Source organism: Takifugu flavidus, chromosome 3, assembly GCF_003711565.1.
Source record: "Takifugu flavidus isolate HTHZ2018 chromosome 3, ASM371156v2, whole genome shotgun sequence".
Lineage (NCBI taxonomy): Eukaryota > Metazoa > Chordata > Actinopteri > Tetraodontiformes > Tetraodontidae > Takifugu > Takifugu flavidus.
In genome coordinates this window covers 7064304-7090340 of record NC_079522.1, presented here as the reverse complement: position 1 = coordinate 7090340, position 26037 = coordinate 7064304, and the positions used below count along the sequence as shown (strand labels likewise).

The 26037-nt window shown below is 45.1% G+C and overlaps 1 protein-coding gene across 4 annotated transcripts in view; it reads right to left on the bottom strand.

The window, feature by feature from the left end:
- exoc6b (exocyst complex component 6B) overlaps positions 1-26037 on the bottom strand; it is a 45960-nt gene that overhangs the window by 1529 nt on the left and 18394 nt on the right. The window contains exons 16-23 of one of the 4 annotated variants that reach the window (XR_008949514.1): positions 23539-23650; positions 22982-23116; positions 22634-22819; positions 20489-20518; positions 16473-16614; positions 13946-14019; positions 3586-3757; positions 859-971 (exon numbers count right to left, since the gene is read on the bottom strand). Coding sequence is in view for 2 of the 4 variants with exons in the window: in XM_057025875.1 (XP_056881855.1) it covers positions 859-971; positions 13946-14019; positions 16473-16614; positions 20489-20518; positions 22634-22819; positions 22982-23116; positions 23539-23650 (792 nt within the window). In the remaining 2 variants the exon portion in view is untranslated. Of the gene's footprint in view, positions 1-858; positions 972-3585; positions 3758-13945; positions 14020-16472; positions 16615-20488; positions 20519-22633; positions 22820-22981; positions 23117-23538; positions 23651-26037 lie in introns of those variants that run through there. The other 3 variants (XM_057025875.1, XR_008949515.1, XM_057025876.1) reach the window with 3 other exon arrangements.

The window sequence follows — 26037 nt, the reverse complement described above, 5'->3', positions numbered from 1 at the left end:
GACAAGGAGAGGAGAGGGAGGGGGAGGAGGAGGAGAGCAGGTAGGATAGAGGGAGTAGGACAAGAGGGTAGGACAGAAGAGGAAGGATGGATAGAGGGAGGTATGATAGAAGAGTGAGTAGAACTGAGGAAAGGAGGTAGGAAGTAGAACAAGAAAGAGGGGGTAGGGCAAAGAGGAGGAGGATAGGGAGGAGGACAAGAAAGAAGGAGAGGAGAGAAGTAGGATAGAGGGAGTAGGACAGAGAAGAGGGAGTTGGACAAGAGGGTAGGACAGAAGAGGAAGGATGGATAGAGGGGGTATTGATAGAAGAGTGAGTAGAACTGAGGGATGGAGGACAGAAAAGGTAGAGCAGAGAGGAGGGATGGATAGAAGAGGGGAGGAGAGCAGGTAGAACAGAGAAAATGGTAAAGGAGGTAGAACGGACGAGGGGGAAGGGATGGATACAGGAGGAGGAGGAGGAGGAGAGGGGGTTCGACAGACGAGGGGGTAGGACAAGAAAGAAAGGAGGGGAGGATAGTGAAGGGGTGGAAACGGGTTAAATGAAAGAAACCAGTGGAGAGACAGGTGAGCCGGGACAGGTGTGAGGAAGGAGGGGACGCAGAGCAACACGGGTGCATGAAGCCTGTTCACACTCCACTCAGGTGTTTCTATCACACAGCAGGACCACGCCCACTTTGGTACTCACGGCTTAATTAACCTGCCAAAAGAGCAGAAACAAGCTTCTATAAAACACCACTGGGAGCTCTTCAACGTGTCCCGAGTCATTTCTAAACAGGAATCATGGAATCTTACAAATGAACAGGGGCCTGTCTGTCTGTGTGTGTGTGTGTGTGTGCACGGAGGGGCGGCAGTACTCACTTCTCCAGGAGGGCCAGGGCCGTGTGGGGGTTCACCCTCAGGTACTTGCATGTTGGTTTGCCGTAATCAGCCAGGTAGGTGGACCAGTCCCACTGCAGGAACAAGTCCAGCAACTGTGGACAAGCAGACGCGAGGCTGGTCAGAGATGGCCGCTCTGTCCCTGGAAACCTGCTGAGCTCGTGGTCCCAGGAACGCACCAATCACAGGTGCCGCTCTCCCCGTCATAGTCCAAGTCCATGAAATGAAGCATCAATAAACATCGAGCCTGTCGACCACGTGGAAGTGCCATTGTTGTTGTTTTGCTGCTGCAGCCAAACCCCCGCAGGTGATTTCGGTAACACAAGCGGTTGCAACATGGCGCTCTTCGGCCATAAAGAAGGTACGACCCTGATCATTTACAGGCTGATCTGTCGGCAGCCTGTTGTTGGATATTCCCGCTACGCCCGACGCCATTCAGGGTAAATAAACAGAGGACGGATGAAAAAGATGGACGACCACGAGGGCGAAGTCTCTCGAAATGACCCACAAATGAAACTGTTGCATAACCTACTGAACTCTACACACACACACACACACACACACGGCATCTCTCTCTCCGTCTGCAAAACACACATCCATATGAGCAGGGAGCCCCACTGAACTCTGGGTAACACCAAACACACACAGATCCAGAGGGAAACCATATGTGAGCGAGGGATGACAGAGGAGGAGGAGAGGGAGGGAAAGAGTACAGAGGGATGAAGAGCAAAACCACATGTGGGGGGGGGGGGAATGAAAGCGCGAGGATGGAAAGAGACACGGACGAAGAGGAATGGAAAGACAGGCTAAAGGAAGGGCAGATGAAGATGGATGGATACGCTGGGTGATGGAGGGATGCCACGTTCAGGCCAACGTAAGAAATGATGGGATGCCCTGACAACGTTTGAGGAGAAGAGGAGGGAATTGTTTCTCCCAAACCAATTTCCGATCTTTTACCTTGATTCACCTCCTGGCATCGACTCAGGAAAACAGGAAGTGTCCTAAATATTTCAGAGGTTTAATAACATGGATATTTCCTCTGAACGCAGCCCTGGAGGGAACCCACAAGACGAATGGCCGGTTGGGACTTCCTGATCTTTTCCTCCCTCCTCCTTCCACCACTTCCCTTCCACCCTCTGCTCCTTTCGCTTCTGTATTCATCTCTGTCTCTCTCGCTCTCCCTCCCTCCCTCTCTCCCTCTCTCTCTAGCACCGTGTTTGTCCCCGAGTTCACCCTTACACGGCCGAGGTTTGACCCGCTAATCTCCCCATACGAACACACACACACACACACACAGCATTAAAAGGGGCAACATGTGCACATAATAAAAGGTGCACACACACAAATGAAAGCCGTTACATAAAGCCGCTGCGAGGTCACATGAGCAAACAAGACAGCTCATTTGATTCTGACACAGTGAGAAAGTGTCAAACACCAGCTGCTTTTTCAAGGTGTTTGTCAGCACGCGTGTGTGTGTGTGTGTGTGTGTGTGTGTGTAGGAAGTTGTCAGTGTACAAGGGTACGTGTTTGAGGTAAACACCCAAAGATAAACAGCCAGTGGAGGGAGACCAACGCGCTGGTGTGTACAGAGGCGTCAGTCAGGTTATCTTATTTAAAACTCGGCCTCACTCCGGATTAACGCGCGTTCCATTTATCAGTCCGAAGCGAGCGGGAGAAGAAGCGGCAGGATCCAGATCCTTGGAGATACGAGGCTTCCGAAGGCGGACGGGAGCTGTGGAGGAACGGGCCCACAGTCTGTTAGCAGAGGACGGAGAGTTGAAAGAGCAGCGTTTACATTCAGAAGGCTGCTTGATCTCAACGTAAACAGTGTCAGGAGAAGGAAAAAAGATAAGAGGACTTAAGTAAAGATTATAAACAGATGATTGATGGAGGGGCTGATCGGGGCTGAAAGGTTTTGGCGTTTTGGACATGCAGGTGTTCAATTTCACTCAAAATCAAACAGGACCAATCCAGGAGGCTAAAGATGAGGTGGAAAAACCAAGATAAATTCTAAAATCAAAGCGTAGGTGGAGGGAAAACGAGAGAAAGACGAGGTAAAAGACGGAGGAGAAAAGGGTTTTGGGTTAAGTTGAGGTCAGTAGGTAAGTTTGACTGAAGGAGGGCAAAAGCAGTAGAAGCTGAAGAAGGGAGGACAGGAGGGAGGAGGAGCAGCCAGATAAGACTGATGAAAATGAAGAAGAGAGGAAGAAAAAGGGAGAAGGCGGGGCCTCCAAAAAGCAACACGCGAGCCAGCCGCTCCTCTCACACACACACCCACACACACACACACCTGACCCGCGATTCACCCTAAACACACAGAGAAAACGGCAGGTCTTTCTCTTCACCTCTCGCTGAACTTCTCTCTCCGTCTCGCTCCCCCTCTCTCACCTCGCCGTGACCTCCGCCGTGCTATCGCTCCCGTCTCTCGCTCGCCCTCGCGCGCTCTCTCTCTCGCACACATTCAGATTATTGCTTCCTCGTATTCTTCTCCAGGGAACGAGCAGAAAAACAGAGTGACGTGTTGCCCTCACATTTATTTGTTTGCTCTCATTCCTCCTCCGCTAATAGGGTTCACTCCCTCGCGCCGGCCCTTCTCCTCCCCTCTTTTTTGCATCTCTCTCTCTCTCTCTTCTTCACTCGCTCTCACTACCAGTTAATCAATCACCCAAAGTTCTCCTTTCCCTTGTTGGCCTCTAGCGTCCCTCTTACCTCTCCAAAGTTCTCCCATTTTTCTCGTTCTCTCCTTCCATCTGTCCCTCGTCAGCAGCGTACTTGATCTTTCTGTCCAGGCCGTCCGTCTTGACCTCCACCACTGCTCAGCTTCTACCTCGTGACCCTTCTCTCCATCGCTCCATCTTCACCTCCTTTCCGACCCTTTTCTCTGTGAACCAATATATTCTTACACATCTCTGCTTTCACTATCTCCCTCCTTCAATCCAGTTTTACTTTTATTTTCCCATCTCTCATCCAAAGCTAATTCTCGCCGCCGTGGCCGTAGTTAACAGTTACTCTGGCCGTGTGTGTGTGTGTGTGTGTGGGGGGGGGGACTGCGGAGTTCTCATTGTCAGTGGCCCAACATCGGGGTCACGCACAATTCAAGTCTGCACCTCCCAAACGTGCACACGGTGCGAAGTTTGAGTGAAGGAAGGGAGCTAAATTCCTCTTCCCTGCACGGTTTTAACCTCCGTTATCGGCCATCCCTCTCTTGTTCCACTCTCTTCAGCTGTCTGAGCTGTCAATCTCCTCTCAAATCTGACAGGCAAGCGGGGGTGGGGGGGGGGGGGGGCTGGTGGTGTCAAAGGTCACTAAAAGCAGGGAAAGTGGACTCAGCCGTTATCAAGAAATGCAGCCGTTTTGGCACCTGTCAGTCTCTGCGCCGCGTCCCCTCGGAGGGCCGTCCATCAACCCTCCCTCCCTCCCTTTATCTCCTTCACGGAATGCCGCCAACACTTTTACTCCAGTTGACGCGACACGTTTAAGGAAATACTGGACAGTAAATTGAGACGCTCGTTGCTTTGCACTTCCATCTCTAACCTCCAAGAAAATGTGATCTCATCGTTGCATTGTGCAATTTTATAGAATCAGGTCACACAAAAGATGAAGTTGACACTTTCCCCAGAATATTCATTGCAAGAAATCCTCGTGCGCTCTGATTATTTCACAAAAGGCACTTTGTGATTATTGGGAGCAGAAGCAGTTAAGGATTCCACCCGTCTCATCACACAGATGACGTGTTCAAACATGGCAAAATTCATTTTGGCGCACCGCCTCGCATGGATTGACACACCTGTCTGTTGTCAGTCGTCCCTGACTTCCGTCACTCAATCCGTAGCTTAGTTTGAGGGTCAAAGGTCAAGCTGGCACCTGTCAATCAGGCCTGTTTTTGACTTCTACCTGGACTATGTCTTAGGACAGAAGCAATAACAGCAAACATCTGTGACGGGAAACAAACAGCAGCTTGACAGTTGCCCATCAAAACAGAGTTTTGCTGTCAGAAATCCCATTTAAATAGATTCGACTCAAGCTAAAAGTCAGCTCTTGACCTGTGAGAGCAGCAGGTCAAAGGTCACATTCAGATGTTATCAGGCAGCACTGTCCTCCAGTTGTCTCAGTCACAAACATTAGCTTCCCCAGCTTTTCTATCCATACAAAACAACATTTGAACTGCTAAACCACCACTTTCTTCACATCCACCTGAGCCTTACCGCTCCGACGGCAATTCCGAAATATAAGTCATCCTCACAAGGGCTACTTTTATCCTTTCTGGCATTTTAATATTTTTTTCTCCCAACAGTTTACACAGCACAGTCATTGGAGTAGGAACGACACGACTCTCCCCCCTAAGAAAACTGGCACGTGTGAAGTTACGAGCACTAAATAGCACTGATTTTTGTTATTCCTCAGGGAAGCTGCCGCGGCGCCACAGCGTGCACACACACACACACGCGCACACACACACACACGAGGGAATGGACTGATCTAGGTTGCCACATCGCAGCCATGTGTGGTGACTCTTGTGTAGAAGTCTCATAATTCCAAGGTTATCAATACGAAGAAGACGCAGAGCATCAATAACTGATAGTCAGCAGTTGTGTTCAGTCCATCTTTCTCCTTTTTATGGTCAGCAGTGACCAAGGTGAAAATCTCACAAGTGTGTGTGTGTGTGTGTGTGTGAAGTGCAGACCCAATGAAAAAGTAAAGATCCTGAAAGTGAATGAGCGAGGAAAGAAAAAAGCAAAAAAAAAAATGTAAGGAAAGCGTGCTGGTGGTTCAACCAGGGGTCTCAACTGTCAATTAGACACTCCGCAGATGGAGAGAGGGTGAACGGAGAGAGAGAGGAAGAGAATGAGAGGAAAACTCCAAAAGAATGATTGTGGAAATATTACAGGACTGCGGGAGAACAGGAGAGGAGTGCGAGAGGGAGGTCAGGCGGAGGGTAACTAGATGTTATAAAGAAGGAAGAACGAGCGAGCGAGAAACTGGGAGACGATAAACGAGTGCACGTTAAAGCCAGAGAGGCCTGCTGGGAGCTGCTCCGTACGCTGATAAAGCAAATAAAGACGGAATACTCCAAAACAAACAGGGCTGGAAAAACAGCAGCTTTTAGCTCTGCTATGAGCTCAATTTAGACTCAGCACTGTTTAAAAAGGTCAATTTGGCCACAGCCACTTTTTGTTCAAGTCAATTTGGGTGCAAGAAACTTTTTAAAGGTCAAATCTGGGCCAGGAGTTCAGTTCGGGTTCGTCAGAATTCATTCGGTGAAACTTTCAGTCTCTTTTATAAGCGGTACAGATGGAATTACTTTCTATAATGTCGTTATTTTGCTACAAACAATGGAATTTTCAGAACTAACTAAAGGCTATTATATAGTAATATATATATTCTAGTATAGTGGAGATCTTCCAGATAAAAAAGACATTATTTCCTACATCAATAAAGGCTAAATAACCCCAAACCTGCTGTTATCTACCATGATCTTTTCATGAAAAGCAGATCTGCAAACCAAGTTGTGAAGAATTTAACATGATTCCAACAAAGCTTGTGATGAGACGCACCTCTCACTCGCCGTCTCTTTAACAACGTCCGTAACGGGAAGCAGCTAAAGGTCGAGGGGTTTTAGGGTCCCTGCTTCGCTGTGTGACCATGGACTGACCGCGCGCGCGCGCACGTGAACAGGAAGGGGTGTAGATTCGGGTCATATCAAGGAGAGTGACAGAGAGGTCAAGTCTGATAAGGCAGAACAATGACCTGACCTGGTCGCAGCGCGGTCACTGTATGTGTGTAAACACGTGCAGAGGAAAAGAAAGAGAGAAATAAGTTGAGAAGGAGACCTGCGTCCGAAAGAGGAAGCCATGTGAGTGTGCGGAGGAGGTTCTAACTCAGCGGTATTTATTAATGCAACGATAATTCCTAAACACGACCGACCACCGACCCCCTCCCCCCGGTTCTGACCACTGTTTGACCACAGGTCGGAAGTGGCCCGAGCGGCGTTCCCCGCCTCCTCCGATCACGCTGCTGAATAGCTGCGCTGCTGTGACCACCGCCTGACCTGCAGTCACGCCGATAAGAGCGGCCGCAGACGGGGCAGGAAGTTGAGAGAAGGGCCAAGGCACAGACGCCGAGCTGACCTCTCCCACACGAATAATAACTGGGACCCGTAAATCCGGCAGATACGGAGGCGCGCGTTTAAAACAGAATTCCTCTTCTGTTTTTTTGTTGTTATCTTCGAGTCAGCAGGATATGGCCGGCTGCTTTATTACACTCCTGCCCCCCCGTGTTTGTGCAGCAAAGGTCCAGCTTTAATATGTTCACAGGCAGGAGGTGGAGAGGCAGGTGTGTTTATGTGGCGGCAGACAGCGCCATCAGATAAGCCGTTACCGTCCTGATATTTATCCTGCTGACCTTCCGCTGTCCCCACGTGGAAGAGCAGGAGTAACGGCCACAGCTCCGGCCCTGGCTCCCATGTGTTCCTCTCCTACGTCAAATATATCATTTCTGGCTTTTCACCAGATCGGCGATGAGCACGGACGGAAATGTTGAAGATTATTTGGAAAATCGCGGCTCCGGACGGGACGTGAACTTTAAATATGCAGCTGCGGGCGCTCCCATTTCCACGTGGCCCATTTTGATTTAAATCTAATATATTATTCATTTGACAGAGCTGGAAAAGCTTCAAACCCTCTCGAACACGCTCAGATGTACAGTGGTGGACCAGAGAGGCCAAAGGTTCTGGATGACGAAAGCAGATTTCAGATTAAAGCTGCCTCGCGTTGCACCAACTCTTCGTTTCTCCCCACCCAAAAGTTCGATATTGATGCCGCCTCTCTCCGTCTTTTCCTTCCTCTCCGTCCCTTCCAATAGATCTGCAGGCGAGCATTTAGATGTCCGTCTGCTGCTCATCCTCCCTTCACCCTTCATCCTGCTCTTTCACCCCTCTCCACGCCGCCATTCATCCCTCCTTCTGTGAGCGGTCAAACGGATGAAGGGAAGTGTCAGCCTCCCGAGGAGAGAGAGGGGCGGAGAGGTGAAGAGACAGAGGAAAAGAGCGGCGTCCAGAGAGCAGGACCACCCTGCGTGCCCGTATCATTTTCACCTGACTGCACGCTTTCACAGTTTTCGCCCTCGCTTTTAGCCCCGCTCCATCCGATGAGAGCATTCATGTTGCGTTTCAACTCGGGACCCACGAAGGACTTTGTTTGGCTTCCGTCTCTTCCTGTCATCACAGATTCACTGCTTTCTTTAATGGTCCGTTCCCACCTTTCCTCCCTCTAACTTTATGCTCTTTCCATTTCCTAAATGCGTTTTATTTTCAAGCCCGTCTCACAACAGCCGAGACCAGCGTCCACATCCGCCGTCTTTAACTAAACACGTTCCATGCGGTTGCCAGTCGTATAGAAAGACCTCGACGTTGGATTCGTTCAAGTTCGGCTCAGACGGAGGAGCAAACTTTTGCTGATGTGGCTGAGGAGGTAGCTGCCATTTGTCCCCGACATACGTCCTGCACGGCAGTCCTCTCCATGAACCTGATCTGTCACATAACGTCCAAACACATGCTGCAGCTGTCCCAGTGTGATCCCATGCCAGAGGAATGTAACAGTAGCAGATTTTTCTCCCTCTATCGCTCTGACCTCATCTATATCGTTCTGTCCTCGCTCTCACCTCTTCCTCAGCTCCTGTAAATATCTTTCTTTCCTCCTTTCCAGTGTCTCTCCGCTCAGCTCTATCGCCTTTATTTTATTATGTCTTTTTACTTTTTAAGTCCTCATCTCCACAGATTTGAGGCTAACTGGGCAAACCAGAAACAGCAGCTGAAAACCTCGCCCACATTTGGGCTCAGCAATCATTTAAATTGAACCCAGGACAGAAACAATCCGGCTGCCAGAAGACGCGGCTGAGGAAAATTGTGGCCATCAGATAATAAGACAATGTGATTTTGAGCAATTATTTCCCAGAGCAGTGGATCATTTCTTTCAGCGGGAGTCGGGCAGCGGAAAGGAAACCCGATGTACTAAGTAGCTCCACGCTGGAGTGGAGAACAATACAGCGGCAAACATTTACAGACAGAATAAAGTGAATTCTTCCTGTTGTGCTGAAGGATGTCTTTGGCCCGGGCCGGTTGTTTATCATGCTGCAAGGGAGCAAAAAAAAAAAAAAGCAAAAACGCTTGTTCGGGAAACGTTCTATAACAATAAAGCAACCTGCACTGCTGCTACGACACGCCTTCGAGGAGGACGGAGACACTCATGGTGAGAGCCTCTGCAGGGCTCCAACATCTGTCAGAAGAGGGGACTGGTCAACTGATCCGCACACCACCGCAAATCAACTGGGCAGCTCTGAATCACGCTGGACCGTCTCGGCCTGTGAAGGTCTGGTGTCGGGTCTTAGCGGGTCGGTCCAACAACAGAGCACAAACCGTCCTTAATGCCCTCAGACTCTGAGACAAGGCATCAAACCGCGACAGACACAGGAAAGAAAGCGCCCCGCTGGCTGATCTGTGTCAGGTTTGGGGGCTCACGAAGCCCAGGTCGGTTACCTAAGCAACAGTATCAGCTAATGAGAATAATGTGCACCAAAAACCAGCCAAATCTTCCCAATTTACTGGTAAAAAGTAAAGAAAAATTGGTAGTTTTGGAACTGAGAGGGACACAAACACACACACACACAAAAAAAAGCAAAGACGAGACAGTAATTCCTAAACTCTTCGAATCTAATCTCATCATTCCTGATCTTTAGAGAATAATCTGACCCACACTGCAGGACCCTGTCAACAGCCTTAACGGCCCATTTGAGGATCGCCCTGGAATGATTTCCTGAAGTCTGTGAACACACAATCATCTCCAGCTATGAAGCCAAAAATTAGGCCTTTAAAATACTTTAAGTTAACCAGATATGTCGGTGATCATGGGAAAAGGATGGTGGGAGGGGAAAAAAGGCCAAGTGAAATGAGAAAAATCTAAAAAATCTAAATAAAAAAAACCAAAAAATCAATGACCTTAAAACTCCAACCAAATGAAAACCTTGAAAAATAAAAAAGACAAAGAGAGAAAGTGATGACATGACGAATGGACGGAATCTGACTGTGGTCGGCCAGAGGAATGAGCCCAGGACCGACCATGAACAAAAGGCACAAACACACGACTGGGGCCGAAGACGGCCGCGTATGAATGGGTCGGGAAAGGGGATGAGTGGGGCTCGACGGTTGCAAGCCTTCCTTCTGGGGGGGTGCCATACCGCAACACACACGCGGGGCCAGCCAAAGGTCTGAAGTAACCAGCCTTCTAAACGCTCTAAATATAGGAGGATTGATAGGATCTGTGGAGAAAGGCGACCCAGACGGCCAGCACATGCACACACGCACACAAAATCAGCCTCCTGCTCTCCCCAAATGATCTGGCAACGGCAGAAAATGAGAGAAAGCTGCTGACAGCTCAGGTTTGACAGTGAATCAGCATTTTTCTAGATGGCCCAAAAGAGTGGGTCAAAATAGTCCGATTAAACTCGGGCTTAGTAAAGATTCTTTTGGCTTTTCTTTTTAAATAAATGCCTAGAAATAGACCCATATTAGATACTTATATATTTAAACACAAATGTCTCTTGTTTAAAAAAAAAAAAAAAGCAGCACAACTGATTTCTCCTGCTTCAGTGAACCCATCGGGTTCTGATTGCCCGTTTTGAAAGAATAGAACCCAGAGAGGGGAAAAAATTCAACCAAGACTTAGTATAAAAATAAATAAAAGCAGTTGTCAACCCCCAAAAATATTATAAATCATATCGCAGGATGATTTTACGATATTGGCCCCAAGTTGTCAAGTTTCCTGCCACAGAATTCAAAAACTACAGAAAGCGTGAGGGCAAATCTAAAATAACCAAGCGCGGGGTTCTGACTCCAATAAACGGGCGATCTATAACAGCCGAGTCTGTAACGAGTCGACCTCCTGCTGACAGTTCTGACACCAACTTTGATCACGGCGCTTTTGGCCTCACAATGCACACATCAAAGCCATAATTTCTGCTCCTTACCCCGACTCAGCTGAGATGTTTCAATCGGGAGGGAAAAAAGCCCATATCTTCATTTATAATTAATCCTGGTGTTTTCACTGGCAGAAAGAGAACTCCACTTTCTTGATGCTACCTTTGATGAACTTTAATCAAATTGATGAGAGCAAAGGTAAAAAGCCCTAATAATGAAATTTGAGAGGTAGTTTGTGTTGATTTTGTTTGATATTTTTCCTGAATAATTTACCATCCACTTTATTATTGTACTGAATAAAAAAAAAGGACTAATTAGCAAAAAATAAATCCACCCCTGACAGCATTTCAAAGCCAAACTCTAGACAAGTGCTACTCTTTGAAGTCTTGCCGTCAGTGGGATCCTGCTGCGTTTATCTCCTGCAATAGGAACTTGGGAATTTTCCCAATACGGCATGTCGGCGTGTGTTATCTGCCTTAATGGAAAGAACTTTTGACACAGTTGGTCTTAAAAGTGCATCCGAACGTGGACCAAAATTGTTTTGGGGTCGAGTTCGAGTTGTGTCCAACACACAAAACGTCATTTTGCCAGATTTTAATGACTTTTTCTAGAATTCTACTAACTTCGGCTTGTTTGAACTATTTTCTTTTTTCCCTGTTTGTTCAATTAAAAATGAATAGAATATATATCTTTTACACCACTATAAGCAGATGAGCCTCAAAAATGTAACATTCATATTTAATAATAAAAGAGAATATGTTAAATCACAAAAATGGGATTCTATTTCATTCGTTTTTCACGCTTTCGTGTGATCCTGCGCACTCCCCCCCACCCCCCGTTGGTGTGTGTCCTGGGGGAACCCATGTCTCGGCCCTGTCCCAGGACCCCAGAACCTTTCAGAACACCGGGACCTGACCGCAAAACAAACACCTCCCGTCAGCGTGATTTATCGGCCATTCAGCAGCAGATCACACACACACACACACTTATAAAAGCATCGCATACGCGCACGTATGAAAGCGCTCCTGTTGACACGTGACGATGAAAAATTTACCTGAATGAATGCGGCCCACAAAAAAAGATGCGCACAGGCAAGTCTGTACACACAGAAATTAGGTATGAAAATGCGTATCGGGGAGGGAGGAATTCTTTTGATCTGATAAGAATGGTGGAAAAAAAACAAAAAACAATGGCTGACAGCGAAAAATAAAAGGAGTGGGGGGGCGGCTGAATAACTCCAAAAGGAATGATGGAGACAACTGATTCTGATCAGCAAAGGGAGGAGGGGGGAAGGGCCGGGGATGGAGGAGAGGCAAGAAAAGAGGTGATGGAAATGGAGCAAGAGTGGCAGCAAAAGTAGGAAAGGATGGGAGGAGAGGAGGAGGAAAGGGGGCCGAAGTAAACATTGATTGTGGATGAATGCAATTTTTTTCTCTTTTCACCTTCTCCCCATCTTCCCCCCGTCCTTCTCCTCCTCTGAGCCAGAGAACAAGAGGCACTGCATCATCCCGACAGGCAGAGAAAGAGAAGAGAGGGAGAGAGAAAGAGGGATTGTGACGGAGGGATAAAGGGCTATCCGTCTCTGTCTGTCACCTCATTCATCGTCCCCTGCTCCGTCCTGCCGGCCCATCCGTCATCCGCTGTCACATATACACACAGAAAAATAGACACACACTTTCCACCCATTTTCACACACTCTCGGCAACGACAACAAGCGCGCCAGCGTCACGACTCCCAGGCCCGATAGCGCCGCAAACACAAAACTATTTGTTTCACACACTTTGTACCTGCTCGCCACGATGAGAGACGCACAGAAAAGATGGAGCCGGTCAGGCGAGCGTCCGACCGGGCTCTCGGCCCTGGTGAACGCGTTCGATAACTGAACACACACAAAAACAAGTGGCGAAAACCAAAAAAGCCCACACGCTTATGAACCGTTTGTTGGAAAATCAAAATGTAACGCACGCAGGCGCTCTCTCTCTCTAACTTGCACGTGCGCGCGCGCACACACACGCACTAGGTAGATCGACTTGAACGGTATGTGCTTCTGTGCCTCCTCTCGTTTGTCACCAGGCCCTCAACGTGGCCTCGGCGGCTCCAGAACACGGACCTGCGTCCTGACAGGTGCTGTCAGGTCATGTTGAAATGTTCTAATATATCGGTGATAAATAACATCATCTGCAACACGCATCCAAAACACAGCGACCCGACGGAACTCAACAGGTAATCGAATCCTCTTTTTTTAATATACTTTTTTTTATATATATAAATCTGAATCTGACCATTCGAGAAGATGCTTTAAAAAAAACTGCATGGTAAAATTTGTTTGTTTTGCTCTAATCTTATTTTTAAGTAAAGCATTTTAAATTATTTTAGCTGAATATAATTATTGGAATTGCTCCTAACTTTTAGTCCTTTTACCCGTTATATTAAACCTCGACTTCAAAAGATTTTTATATGTCTTCACTTTTGACCTTTTGAAATATGTTATTTTAGTTGAAAAGTTATAGTGACGTGAAAAGTGCTGTCCTGGAAATGAAATTAGGAAATGCGGGTTTAACGCCTTCATTGCTCTAAATACGGCAAATGGAACTTTTTCTTTTTTTGGGGGGGGGTGTCACAAAAACACTGGATCTTTTCTAGTTTTTAAAACTTTGATAAACTTTAAAAAAAAAAAGATAAACTTTACCAGTTATCAATAAAGTTCCGAATCTTACCCAATTATTTGTGTTGACCTAGAAACCAAAGATTTTCTCATTAAAGAATTTAAAATCAAAACACTTTCATCACAAAAATGTAAATTTCTTTACATTTTTAAATACGTGCTTTGCTGTATCAAACCTTAAGCCACGTCTCCTTAATAACAACGTTTTAACGATGGGACATTATCATTTAAGAGACATTTCTAGCGACGTTTCTCAGACATGTTGGGCTTTACGATAACAGTTTTGTTAAATAAAGATAAACTAAATAAATGCAATACAAAGAAAGTGAAGGAGGAGGATGAGTGGGGGATCGGAGAAAGGATGAAGGAGGCAAGGAGGTAGAAAAAAGGGAGAACACGAAGGAGAGAGGACCACGAGGGAGACAAAGACCTACTTGTCTCAAGTCACTGAAGGCCAGAAGCAACGTGTCACCCTGGAAGCCTGCGACCGGGCCGGCTCTGGCAAAACCTGTGGGAAAATACAAACCCGCCCCCCAGTCCACCCCCGGAGAGAGGGAAGAGAGGAGGAGGAGGAGAGAAAAAAAGAGGGTGAAAAACGGAATAATAAAAGACCTGGTCGGATTTGCTATGCATCAGGATAGATTGGCAGACAAATGACAGCCTGGGGAGGAGGGGGAGGGAAGGGGAGGGCAGGGTGTTAGAGTCATGTCGCCTAGTTTTGTTTCTGTGTGTGTGTGTGTGTGTGTGTGTGTGTGTGTGTGTGTGTGTGTGTGTGCCGTTTCAAAGCATTGGCCTCCATAGAGTCTGTGTGTTTGTTGTTTGTACGGAACCTCTCCTGCATGTCTAAGAACAGTTGAGGATTTTAAACCCCAGGGCGAAGCCTGTGTGAGTATACACAAGTTTATGTGTGCATCAGGGTCGTACAGAGTGTGAGCTGGGGTCCCGGCGTCAGTTGGCCCCCGTAAACAAGCCGACTGGTATTCTTAGTAAAGGAAGGAGAGAAAAGAGGAGTGCCACGGAGAGAAGGAGAAAGCCTGTAGCTAATCTCTTTTTAACCTCAGGAGATACTCGCACAGGGCCATAGACGCCACAGCACTGATTACACGGCTGCCATCTTCAGTGACCCCCGTGACACAAACGTGCACACAGGGTCGTGATTATGGACCATGGAGCCATCGGCTAATCTAACGTTTTGTCCTACCAGTCGACTGCACTGTTTACGTATCTCACTATTGCCGCTTTATTTTACCTTCCATCAGAAGCTGCTTTTTTTTTAAAAATATATAATTGTGAGCATCTCCACATCTTTTGCAACGTTATTTTGTTCTGGGATGTCACACTGATCAACTCACCCTCCGCTGCCCAATTTCTCTCTCTATTTTTTTAGCCATTTACACCTCAGTAACTCTGTTCATCTCATCCGGGCCCCCTTTCTGTGCGTCGGACACAATCCGTAGAAATCCTCCCTTTCTTTTATCTAATCTTCAGGTCCCCTTTACTCTTTCCTCCTTTAAGAATCACCATTTATTTCATGTTAATCCTTCCACTCATCCATGTATTCTGTTCCTTTCTCTGCCTTCTTTCTTGGGCACTTTTTTTTAATTTTATTTCACACCTCTTTGATTTAATCCCGTTTCTCTGCCCTCTTGTTCCTTGACCTCTTTCATCTCTTTCTGCACCATCCTTCTGTACGACCCTTTTCCGTTTAATCCCTTTTCTCAATGTACCTTTTTTCACTGCTCATTCCTCCCGTCCACTGTGGCTCAGACCCAGATATGATATGTCCAATTGTTTATTAAACAGCTTTTAAACACTGTTCACATCTCCAAGTTGCCAGGATTTATTATTATTGTGGTAATAATGTGTGTCATACCACCTTAAATTCCCCCTATTGACATGTTTGGTCAGAACTAGTATAATTGATAAGGGTGCCCCCTATTCCTTCCCTTTTTTCCCATCATCCCCCTTGCATTCTCTTTTCATTGATTTTCTTAATCCCTTGCTCCTACTTGCCTTTACATTCATTCATACTTCTTCCTTTCAGATATAATCCCTCTTTCCTACCGCCCATTTCCTTCCTCTGTCCTTCCCCCTTTGAATGCTTCAACTGTCAAAAATTTCACCTCCTCTTCTCTGTCCCTCTTTTCTTACCCCAAACCCCCTGTCTTAACTCTCTCCATTCGTCCCCGCTTTTCCTTTTTTGAGCCCTACGGCTGCCCTGAATGAGTAACTCTAACCTCCTAACCCCTCTGCAGCACTGCACGCATGTCACTGCACATTACATCACAAACACTGTGTGACACAAGAACCTCGAACGTGTAAAAACCAAGACAACGGCGCCTTGCACCCCTTCTTTCTTACCCAGCACTTTATTTAACTGCAAGTCTGAGAAAACAGTGACTTGTTTTGGGGGGGGGGGGCTCCTTTTCTGAATGAAAACAAAACAAAAAAACCCAGGAAAGGACAGGAGAATGACGAGGACGTAAGCAAGTAAACCTTCTCAAAAGGTATCAGATGGCCTTCTCTCACTTTAAAGGCTGGTCCTGTGGCACCCCTAGTGTTCTTGATGTGAACTGCGCGTTTCATTTCAAATTGAATTTATCTCGCGAGAAACCTTTTTACGACTTATATCAAAAGGTACCAAACATTTTGACACGCACGCATGACATGGATGCGTGTCAAAACAAATAAAAACAAGTAAGCATAGTTAAACTTGCAGCATGCCCGGCCTATTTGGCTTTTGTAATCTGTAACTTTATGGCTTAAAGTTCTTGAGGACTGTTGCAGCCATGTCTCTTGGTATCAGTGTTTGTGGAGGCTGTCTAAACAGTTTATGATGGTCGTCCCACAGTCATTTCACTCTCTGAAAGTTTATGGAATTTTATTTGGTGCCAATGTTGTGTGTGTTAATCATATAGGGTCTAATTAAATGAATCCAAATCAGTGGTATGCAAGACTCACCCTCGCACTCTTTGATGTCGATGTAGAGTTGGTGTAGAGCTCCCATGGAAATCTGTCTGACCTCTGGGTCAAGGAGAAGCTGCATGAGGGAGGTGGAGATGTGTTTACAGGCCGACATGCAGGCCGTCTGAGCCACTTTACCCTGAAAGACAGAGGGCGAGACAGGTGAAGCCTCTGGGTTTTGTTTTGTGTCCACCGCTGTGGGAGCATGTGTGTCATTCACGTAGTGTGGATAGGTCAGGTTGGCCACTTGGAGGCCCACAGTGACTGATTATTCTCTCTGCATTGACCAGGAACTTATTTTTCCAAACGGAATGTACCAGATTCTTCTGAGGCAATTTGAACCTAAACTGCTACATCAACAAGATGAATACAGCAGCAGAACAGGAGTGACCTTTCTAAATGGCTCCTCTTAGCTTATTAAACTCTTAAAATCCCTTCATTTTCTGCCACAGCAGAGTAAAAAGCTGAAGTTAGTTGCAGAACTCCAGCAGTTTTTCCCTAACAAAAATGTCACGGCAACAGTTGCAACCTCAAAGACCGAGAATCCCAAACCACAAACCCACACGCAAAACCGGCACAGCAATCAAAACGCAAGTGTGTTCACAAACATTCAAACATGCAGACTACACAAGCGGCGCTCAGGTTGCACCGAAGACGCATCGGGACGACTGTGGGTGCATTTTTAAAAAACAGATTCCCTCCGAGAACACAAAAAGGAGCGAGAGTTCATTCAGCCGCCTGTACAGGTGCCGTCAGAATGATGAATTAGCATAACAACAATAAAAGCGGCGGATGAGGAAGTACATGACAACACATTAATATAGAAAACAAAACATGTGCTTGCGCTAGTTTGCTTGCTAGTTGCGCGTGTGTGCAGACATGTGTCTCAGTCACTGGCCGTGGCCTTGGTCTTGACCTCAACAGCTGCATTCCTACAGAATGAAGCAAAGAGATGAAACAGAGACAAAGGAAAAAGCTGAAAATGTGGTAAAGCTTGAAAAAAAATGCTGGAGGGTAAAAAGAAAAAAAAATACAGGGTGAAATTGAAGAAATCCACAAAGAGAAATGTTTTTCTTTTCACATAATCACAGACTAACTCAATTTCACTTCCATTACCATTTCATTTCCTTCTTATGAATTTCATTATCACGGTTGCATGAGCTTTGTTGTGACAAATTAACTTACAAGCATTAAAAAAGGCCCTTTTGACCCATTTTGCTCACTAAAGAGCAGAAAGGTCATGCATGTCCTGGTACAGAGCCTGGTTGTTGAACTGAAACCAAAAAAATATTACAGTTTGCCGAGTTGACAAATATCAAGAGCGCATTCCTTCATCAAAATCATCACTGACTCATGATCTTCCCCATCAACGTTATCCCTCAATAAGGTTTTCAACTCTGACAGCAGAAGCTATTTTCCGACTATATCAAACTGGTCTCCCTTCTTACATCTACCACAGGAATGTTCTGCTGTAAAGTTCATTCAACAGCATGCCCTCGCCTCAAAAATGGGAAATCAAATTACACACAAGGCGGCCACGTGCGAGCACACATGTTAGAGAAATGCACACCTTCGTCTGGCCGGATATCCTCCAGTCGACGCTGGCCTCTCTCTGTGTGCAGACACACACACTCTGTCCAACCCCAGGGTCAGTTATCACAGGGTGAGATTGAGCGTGAAATAGGCTAATTCTATTTACATGTCCTGAACTTCAGCTGACTGACACACAGAAACACACAGGTAGGTCTGCCAGAATGAAACTCCATCGTCTCCAGGTTCAGTACAGACAACTGGGAATAATTAACCTGAGGCGCGATGTGGGGAAGTAAAGGTAGGGGGGAAGAGGAAAGAAAGGAAAGGTCAAAAGGAAAGAGGTGAGAAGAAATGGATAAGGAGGATTTTAGGGGAAAAGGCTGAGGGGGAGAACATAAATACAAAGAAAGAACAAGAGAAGGGAAAGTAATGTAGGGGGTGGAAAAATGGAAAATGAAACATTGTTTTGAGGTTAATCTGACTCCTAATGTAAAAATACCATCTGGTGGCCGAAGCTGTTGTTGAAAAAGCTTACCAGCTTGAGATTTGTGGGAATTTGACTGTCAATAGTTAAAACAGCAGAAAAACTAATACAGCAAACAAATTAGCAAGCAAAATAAATAAATATAAAAGAGAAAAGCTAAGAAAGAAGTAATAAAGTTAACAACAAAACTGTCGTCTGCGTTACCGAGTCACATCATCATTAAAACCAAGCGGATTCCTCTGAACCTTGGAATCTTGTCCAATCAGCAATGATTGGACAAGATTGGACATTGAATCACAGCAATGTCCTCGCAGCTGAAGAATAAGACCCTTTTCTTATACTTCTGCACCAGTGAAAGAAAGAAACAACCTTTTCCTGACAGAAACCACAAAGAGCAATACAAATTAAGGTAGTTTTGTCTGATTGTGAACATCCAGCAATTTAACTGCAACAGGTCTTAAAATGCCAAAAGCTTTAAAAAATAAATAAATAAATAACCACGGCTGCAAAAAGAGATATTTATGGCTCAGGGGAAAAAAATTAAAATGCTTGGGCGTGAATAAAAACAGAAGTAAGAGGCTATTAGAGAAGATGAAAAAATGGGTAAATATAAAGTAAAGATGAAAGGAACGGGGGTGTGACTAATGAAGAGAGCAGGAAAAGAAGGGATAAGTGTTGAGAAATGCACTCTTTTCCTTCCAAATTCTTCCCAATCTTCGCCTCGCCATCCCAGTGCCTGCCACCCAAAAAAAATGAGACGTTCAAAGAGCTCATTATAAACTACTCAGCTGCTAACTGCTGAACAAATGGACAAGAAATGGAGGAGGGAACAGTTGAGAGGGAGAAAAAGGGAAGGGAAATGAAGCCAAAGATGTAAGTAAAGAAAGTAAAGCAGACAGATTAACAGCAAAATATTCTGATTAAGAACAACACACTTGTTGAATTTTGCTTAGCATTAGGTGCAAACCAAAACAATGACAAAAGGTGGAAACCTCAAAATTATGAGTGTCTAATGAGATGACATCACCACTCGATTAGAAAATCCAAGAAATAGACAAATAAATGACAGCCTTTAATAATAAGTCAGAAAAGGTCAAGACGGTGGAAATTCTCTAGACTCATTTATGCCACATTTAAGCCTTTGGAACCTTATTTTGTGATCTGGCATCATGCAGCTGTGCCGAGGCCAGATGGAGGAAGCTCTCTCCGTAACGCAAGACTGCAGCTTTGTTGAGTCAACTCACTCCTTTTTCCAGCCGTACATCAGAGCAAATGTAGAGTCCGCTGAAGAGAATCACAAACATGCAGCTCTACTCTATCTGTTCAGCCATAGTCAGTCACACTGATCTGTTAAAGAGATACAGGGGCTTGAACCTGTTTGCTGAAATGTGTAGTTATGCAAGACAAGCGCTGAATTCCAATGAACGAGTGTTCAGTTTAACGTTATTCGGAGGATATCTCCACATCTTATGCTTTCTGAGAGCTTCCTGATACTCCCTAGAACTAATTTCCTCGCCTTTGTTTGTTCTGAGATACTGTGAACGCATCACGGCAGGAGGAAGATGAGTTCAAAACACAACAGCTAAGTTAAGTCACCATTTCACAATGCTGTAACGCACTGATTCGCATCTGCTGGAAGGGATTTGACACGGTGAATAATATGCTCTCTGCCCTTCCAGAAACCTGTCAATCAAACAAGTGTGGGTTAGGGCAGCCAAAAGTCAAGAGGTGGGACAACAATGATAAACGACACTGATTTTATCTTTACGGCTTTCATCGTAACAGATGGCGACTGGCTGGTAAAACGTCGTTTCTTGCTGAAACACATAGTTAGGTACGATGACAGATTCAGGCAAACATGCATCTGCACTGGATTTCATCTCACATGCTGGTTTGGAGAACTCGCCAGTGGCAATTTAGGGTCAAAACTGTAGGGTTAAGGAAGATCAGGGACTGGTTATCATCACTCTGTCACCACAACAACCCAAATACTCACCGGCAGAGTCGCATGTTCTACAGGCGTGCCCTATGGTAACAAAGATACACCCAGAAATTAAGCGGATGCAATCGAAGGAACAATAAAAGGTGAAGGAAAATGAAAAAGAGAAAATAGTGCATGGAAAAGAAAAGTCCTGAATCCTTTCACTGTAAGGACATTGGCAGCTGTTTCCATCCCTGTGTGCAAAGTATTTATTGCTCCTGAGATGATGCTAATCTGGCTTTATCTGGCAATTTGTTGTGACGTGCTGAAGCACCATGGAGAATTCTGTAAGTCCTAAGCAGACAGACGAGGAGCGGCCGCCAAAAGTCCGAGCAAAACAGAAAACAGATCAGTGAGATTTAAGGGAATAAAACTTGAACGCTATGGTCAACAGAGAATCCAGATTTTTCCTAGTAATTCCCACAATTATTTTCACTCAAGAGGCCTTTTTCAAGCTTTCCCGGTCCATCTCTAAATTTGAGCTCAATTGGATTATGAACAGTTAGCTCACGCCGACTTTGAGTGGTCTTTTTGGACAAAGAACCATTTTTCTCTCCAGCGCCAACAAGGGTGATATGAGCATGTCTCTAAGAGATAGAGACATTGTCCTGCTGCTATGAGAATATTAAGTTTCTATGTTTATATTGATTCATAAATTCATAGAAAAATTAAAAAAAAGATCATCCTTGGATAAATGGACCCCATTTCCTGGAAAGCTACAACCTATTCACCATACATCCAATACTGACAGTCCAGAAGTCCAGTAAAAGTATCAAATTCATTTGTGAAACATGACTCTTTTACATGATCACCCCTTGTTTTAGAGGGTCATACCACCCAGCTTTTCAGGCCCGCGGCATTTGATCTACTTAGGAGGCGTGTGTGACGGGGTCATGTCCGGAGCTCGTGGGGGTGAAGGAAAAGCTTCTTAGAAGTGCTGGAAAACACTTAGCTTGAGCACATTGTGTGTGTAGCCTCGTGGCCTTGTGACCTGCTCTGACCAACCCCACATGTGCAATCTTAAAACCTCCTGTCTGTTTCAGCGTTACTGTTCCATTATGTGCTAAAATCCATCTTATACTAAAGCTGATTAAGGATCATGTGCAATTATCTATATACACATGGTACATAGATGTTACTGCACAAAAATGAGGTTATTCATGTGCTGTATTTCCAAAACACCCAAGTATCAAAGTATTTGGGCCTGAGAGCTCGACTACAATCTCAGAACAGAATGTGAGAATTGCTCAGACTTCCTCTCATGGCTGCTGGAGAAATGAGGCTGGCCCATTATACCTTAAACATGACCAGTATAGTTAAAACACAAAGGCAAATTAGGCAATTCTAGTAATGAACGGTTGCAAGACAAAGCTTGGGTAGTAATTAAAATGCACAAATTAACTTAAAATTTCTAATTAATATTGCAAAAATAAAAATGAGTTGATTCCATGTGGTCGATTCTATCGGCAAATTCCAAATAAACCTAAATATCAATTATTAAAACTGCTCCTAATGCAATAGAATGTTGTGGCTCATAGTCCAACATCATTATGTTGAAGCTATAGAGTCAATAGCCTGAGCCTCTGTGTGATCTGGTGCTCCTGACCTGACCAGTTCACTCTCTAATGAGCTTAAGAGGGCCCCATGTTAATGATCTGCCCCGTAACAAGTCTATATACAACATAACGAACTAAAGCCGATTTGTCTTTCCCCCGCATCGCCTCACGCTACCAGGCAGACAGACCACTGAGCGAGCTTATGTAACCTACATTCTTCCCCGCACGCGCATGGTTTATACTAAAAAAATCCTTCACCTTTAGGGATAGTAACATTAATGTATGGAATAACATACGTACTTCAGATAAAAACAAACACCACGTATAAGACAAAAACACGAAACGACATATGTATCTCTCCGGTTACGGTATTTTGTGGTGAAACAGAAACATCCCTCATGCTGTATTTCAAGAGAAAAGGATCTTTCGCATAAACGCATTACTTATTTTGTGGACCAATATGTAAACTAATTTAAGTAAAGGCCATTAAACCTTTAAAAATGACTTGACTAGATCTGCTACAAGCAGAAACAAACGTGTACACAAATCTGCACAATGACAGCGACAAATCTGTGGTATGGCACATGTGTCGGCGTGGACTTACAGGCAGATTGGTGAAAACGCTGAAGGTACTCCTCAGAAAAGCGATCAGGTCAATCAGGTAGTCACTGGCTTCGGCGTTGTCTCCTTGTGCTGAAACCAACCAATCATAATCGGCGAGCTGCAGAAACTGGTCAATTTTGGCATTTAGGCTGGTGTAAATCTCTGCCTCGGCTGAATGACGCGCATCCTGAAAAAGGACAGATCACGGCACTCGCATGGGTCGAGTAGTGGAATATACATATCTATATCTAAATATATATACACACACACACACACACACACACACACACACACACCTATGTATTTATATATATACATATATTTGAGAAACGCAGGTTCTGAGAAGTACCTTAAAGGTTGAAGTCCCGTACAGCTTGGTAGCATTAACTGTGTGCGGTGGGACATTGGTAATGTTTGATATGAACTCCTCCAGGTAGTGACAGCTCTGCTCCAAGTGGGTTGTGTTTATGATCACCTGCACCAACTGGATACAAACACAGAGGCTGATGAGCATCTTTGGGTATGTGAAGTCTAAATTGATCCATTTTATTTCAGTCAAGAGGCCAAAAATAAACACCTCAGAAACTGGAAAAAAAACAAACAAACATCAAGATGATTTTCGAATGCCATAGTTTACATTCTGTTCTTGTGAGCCTTTGTTCTCCAGGTAGGGTCATGGAAACAAACAGCCCATGGAAGTGGAAAATTAGACTCACTGCTCGGTATCACCAAACTGGAGTTATGGCAACCGCAATAATAACAACAGGTTGAAAAAAAACAGGAAATGTCTGGTTTTGTGAATTTGGTCGAAGCGGAAAAACTCCGAGCAACCAAGTCACACTTAAGTTGTTCATACTACTGTATATTAATTACACACACAGACACACACAGACACACACACAGTACCTCTGCCAGTCCCACATTCTTCTTCTTAATGGCGTATTGCAGACAGTGGCTCAGGGTTCTGGTCAGCAGAAGATTTGTCGACTTGCGGATCATATCATCCACCTCAGTGGAACTGTACACACACATGCACACACATGCACACACACACAGAAAGACAACAGCAGAAAACCAGTGACTATGCAGAAGTGATTTCTTCCATTTCTCAAAGAAAGCTGCAGTGTCTCAACGCCAATATAAACAGTTTAGGTGAAGTTCTCTGTCTGACAATCTATTCGGAAAAAATCAAAACGCCAGCCAATTCAGATGAGTACACGAGCATGGTATGACCCATGGGGCTGACTGGAACGCTTACATGGCTCTCGTTGCTTTAAGTTGTCTTGAACAAAGAAATGTCACATATGATCTCTTTAACTTGTCCAAATGTCAACCTGATTGCAGATAAACACTGCAATTGTTCATTGTGTTCAATTTTCCACAAAGCAAAGTATGTTAAAAGACGGCCAAAAGGCCACATTATGTGTGGCGTAACAATAAATGATGACTAAATTAAGTGATTTTACTGTAAAATACACATGAAAAGGTCACATGGAGTGAAATCAATATCAATTGTCTGTGGCTTTCTAGTGCGGGATGATGACACAGATACAGAAGTTCCAACTGTGCTTTAGTGCATATGGATGTTAGCTTCCAACACCCTGTGGCTAGCGTTCCAACCAAATCAGCAAATTGTCTGTGCCTGGAATTCAACACACAACACAGGCACAATTTGTGTCGCCCGAGGGAGAATTAGAGCTGGAATTCCAAACTCTGTTTCCAAAAAGGCAGAGGAATCCCAAAAATGTTCCAACAATTTAAAGCAGAGGGGGGGGGGGGGGGGATCCTGCAGAAGCAAAAGTGCAGAGTGTACAAAAATGGTGTGCGCAGAGAGCAGAGATGACACTGAACCCAAACGCACACAGGTCTGACTGCATGCAACTACAGAAATGCCCCAGAAGCTAAATATCCCCATTTATGCCACAATCACTCAACATAAATGTGTCAACTGGGAGCAGCAGACTAAGAAGGGAAAAAAAAATTAACCCCTTATCACAGAACTGGCAGCTAATTAGATGGTCAATATTGATATCCAGTTCCAACAGAGTTCCTCGGAAACACCCCCGTGACTGTTGAGCACAATACACCTGATCTACGCTTAGAGAGGGAACGCATACACAAGCCCACTCTCCCTTTTGTCCAATCAGAGCCACAGAGGTCAAGGTCAGAGATCAGAGGGATCAATAACCAGCCCTATTCCATCATTCTGCTGACTTCCGGACATGTGTTTGAAGCAGGAAGGAGTGCGCCGCTGCGGTAACCAGATAGCTGTCGCTTAGAAGCCAAGGCAGGTCGAATCGTGGAGCCATTGCTCTGATTGAGAGGGGCGATTAGTGCTGTCTGGTCAGCAAGGCAGCGGAGAGAAACTGTAGCATGAAAAGCATCTGTCAGGTGGCGTTTTCTTTAGGCAGACACGTTTTAAAAGCAGTTTACAAACTGTTGCCTCACCTGGCAGGCTCTGGTTTGAAAATGCCGTTTGGATGCAACAGTTTATAATTAATTCCCTTTTTATTGTTAAGCAGCAGCATGTTTTTCCATTTAAATATTCTCTGCGCTTGAAATTTATCATAAAAACAGCAGGTCTGTCTTAGGTAGCTCCTCGTCTTTAATCACAGTTTTTGATTAAACACAGGAAAAGCAGGATTTCCTCCCCTGGGTCAAATCTTTTCATCTGGTCCCATCTGCAAACAGACATGCACGCAGGCTGTTTGCATCTTTCTTGCACCCTTTGTTGTCTATTTTGCCAATGCCTGCCCTTTGATTAGAAGAGCTCTTTTTCAATCACTCCTCCTCCCGTCTCCTTCCCCTTTTTTTCCGCCCGTCACGGATCAATGGTACCTTCCTGGTTCCCAGCCCCCACAGAGAATCAACACACTAATCCACATACACGTGTCCATATCAACACAAATACAGATGTAAAAACGAGTTCAAAGGGAAACTGATATTTAAAATGCAAACCTGTCGAAGAATGGATGTTAAAACTTTAAATGTGAAGAGCCTATATACAGTATATGCATATACACATACATGTGTGTATACATATATATGTGCGCAGTAACTATACTATACAGACATAAACACACATGCGTGCGTGGCTTGTGTGTGTGTGAGTCTGGCTGAATCGAAGCTCAATGGAATCCTTCTGGACAGCGGAAGTCATTTCCTGATTGCTCATCTCTCCTTGAGAAGAGTAGCTGCATTGTATTAGTTAATTCTTCCATCAACCGTAACCAATACATACGCAGATAAACACACAAACTTTAATAAGGTCGTTTAACCTCAACGGTATATGGAACAGAAACCGGCCTTGATTGCCGTATTGTAGTGTTGCGTTTGCCTGTGTGTGCCAGTTGTAATGAGACAAAGGCCCCTTGTCAGACTGGAAAGAATCAGCCAGGGAAAGTC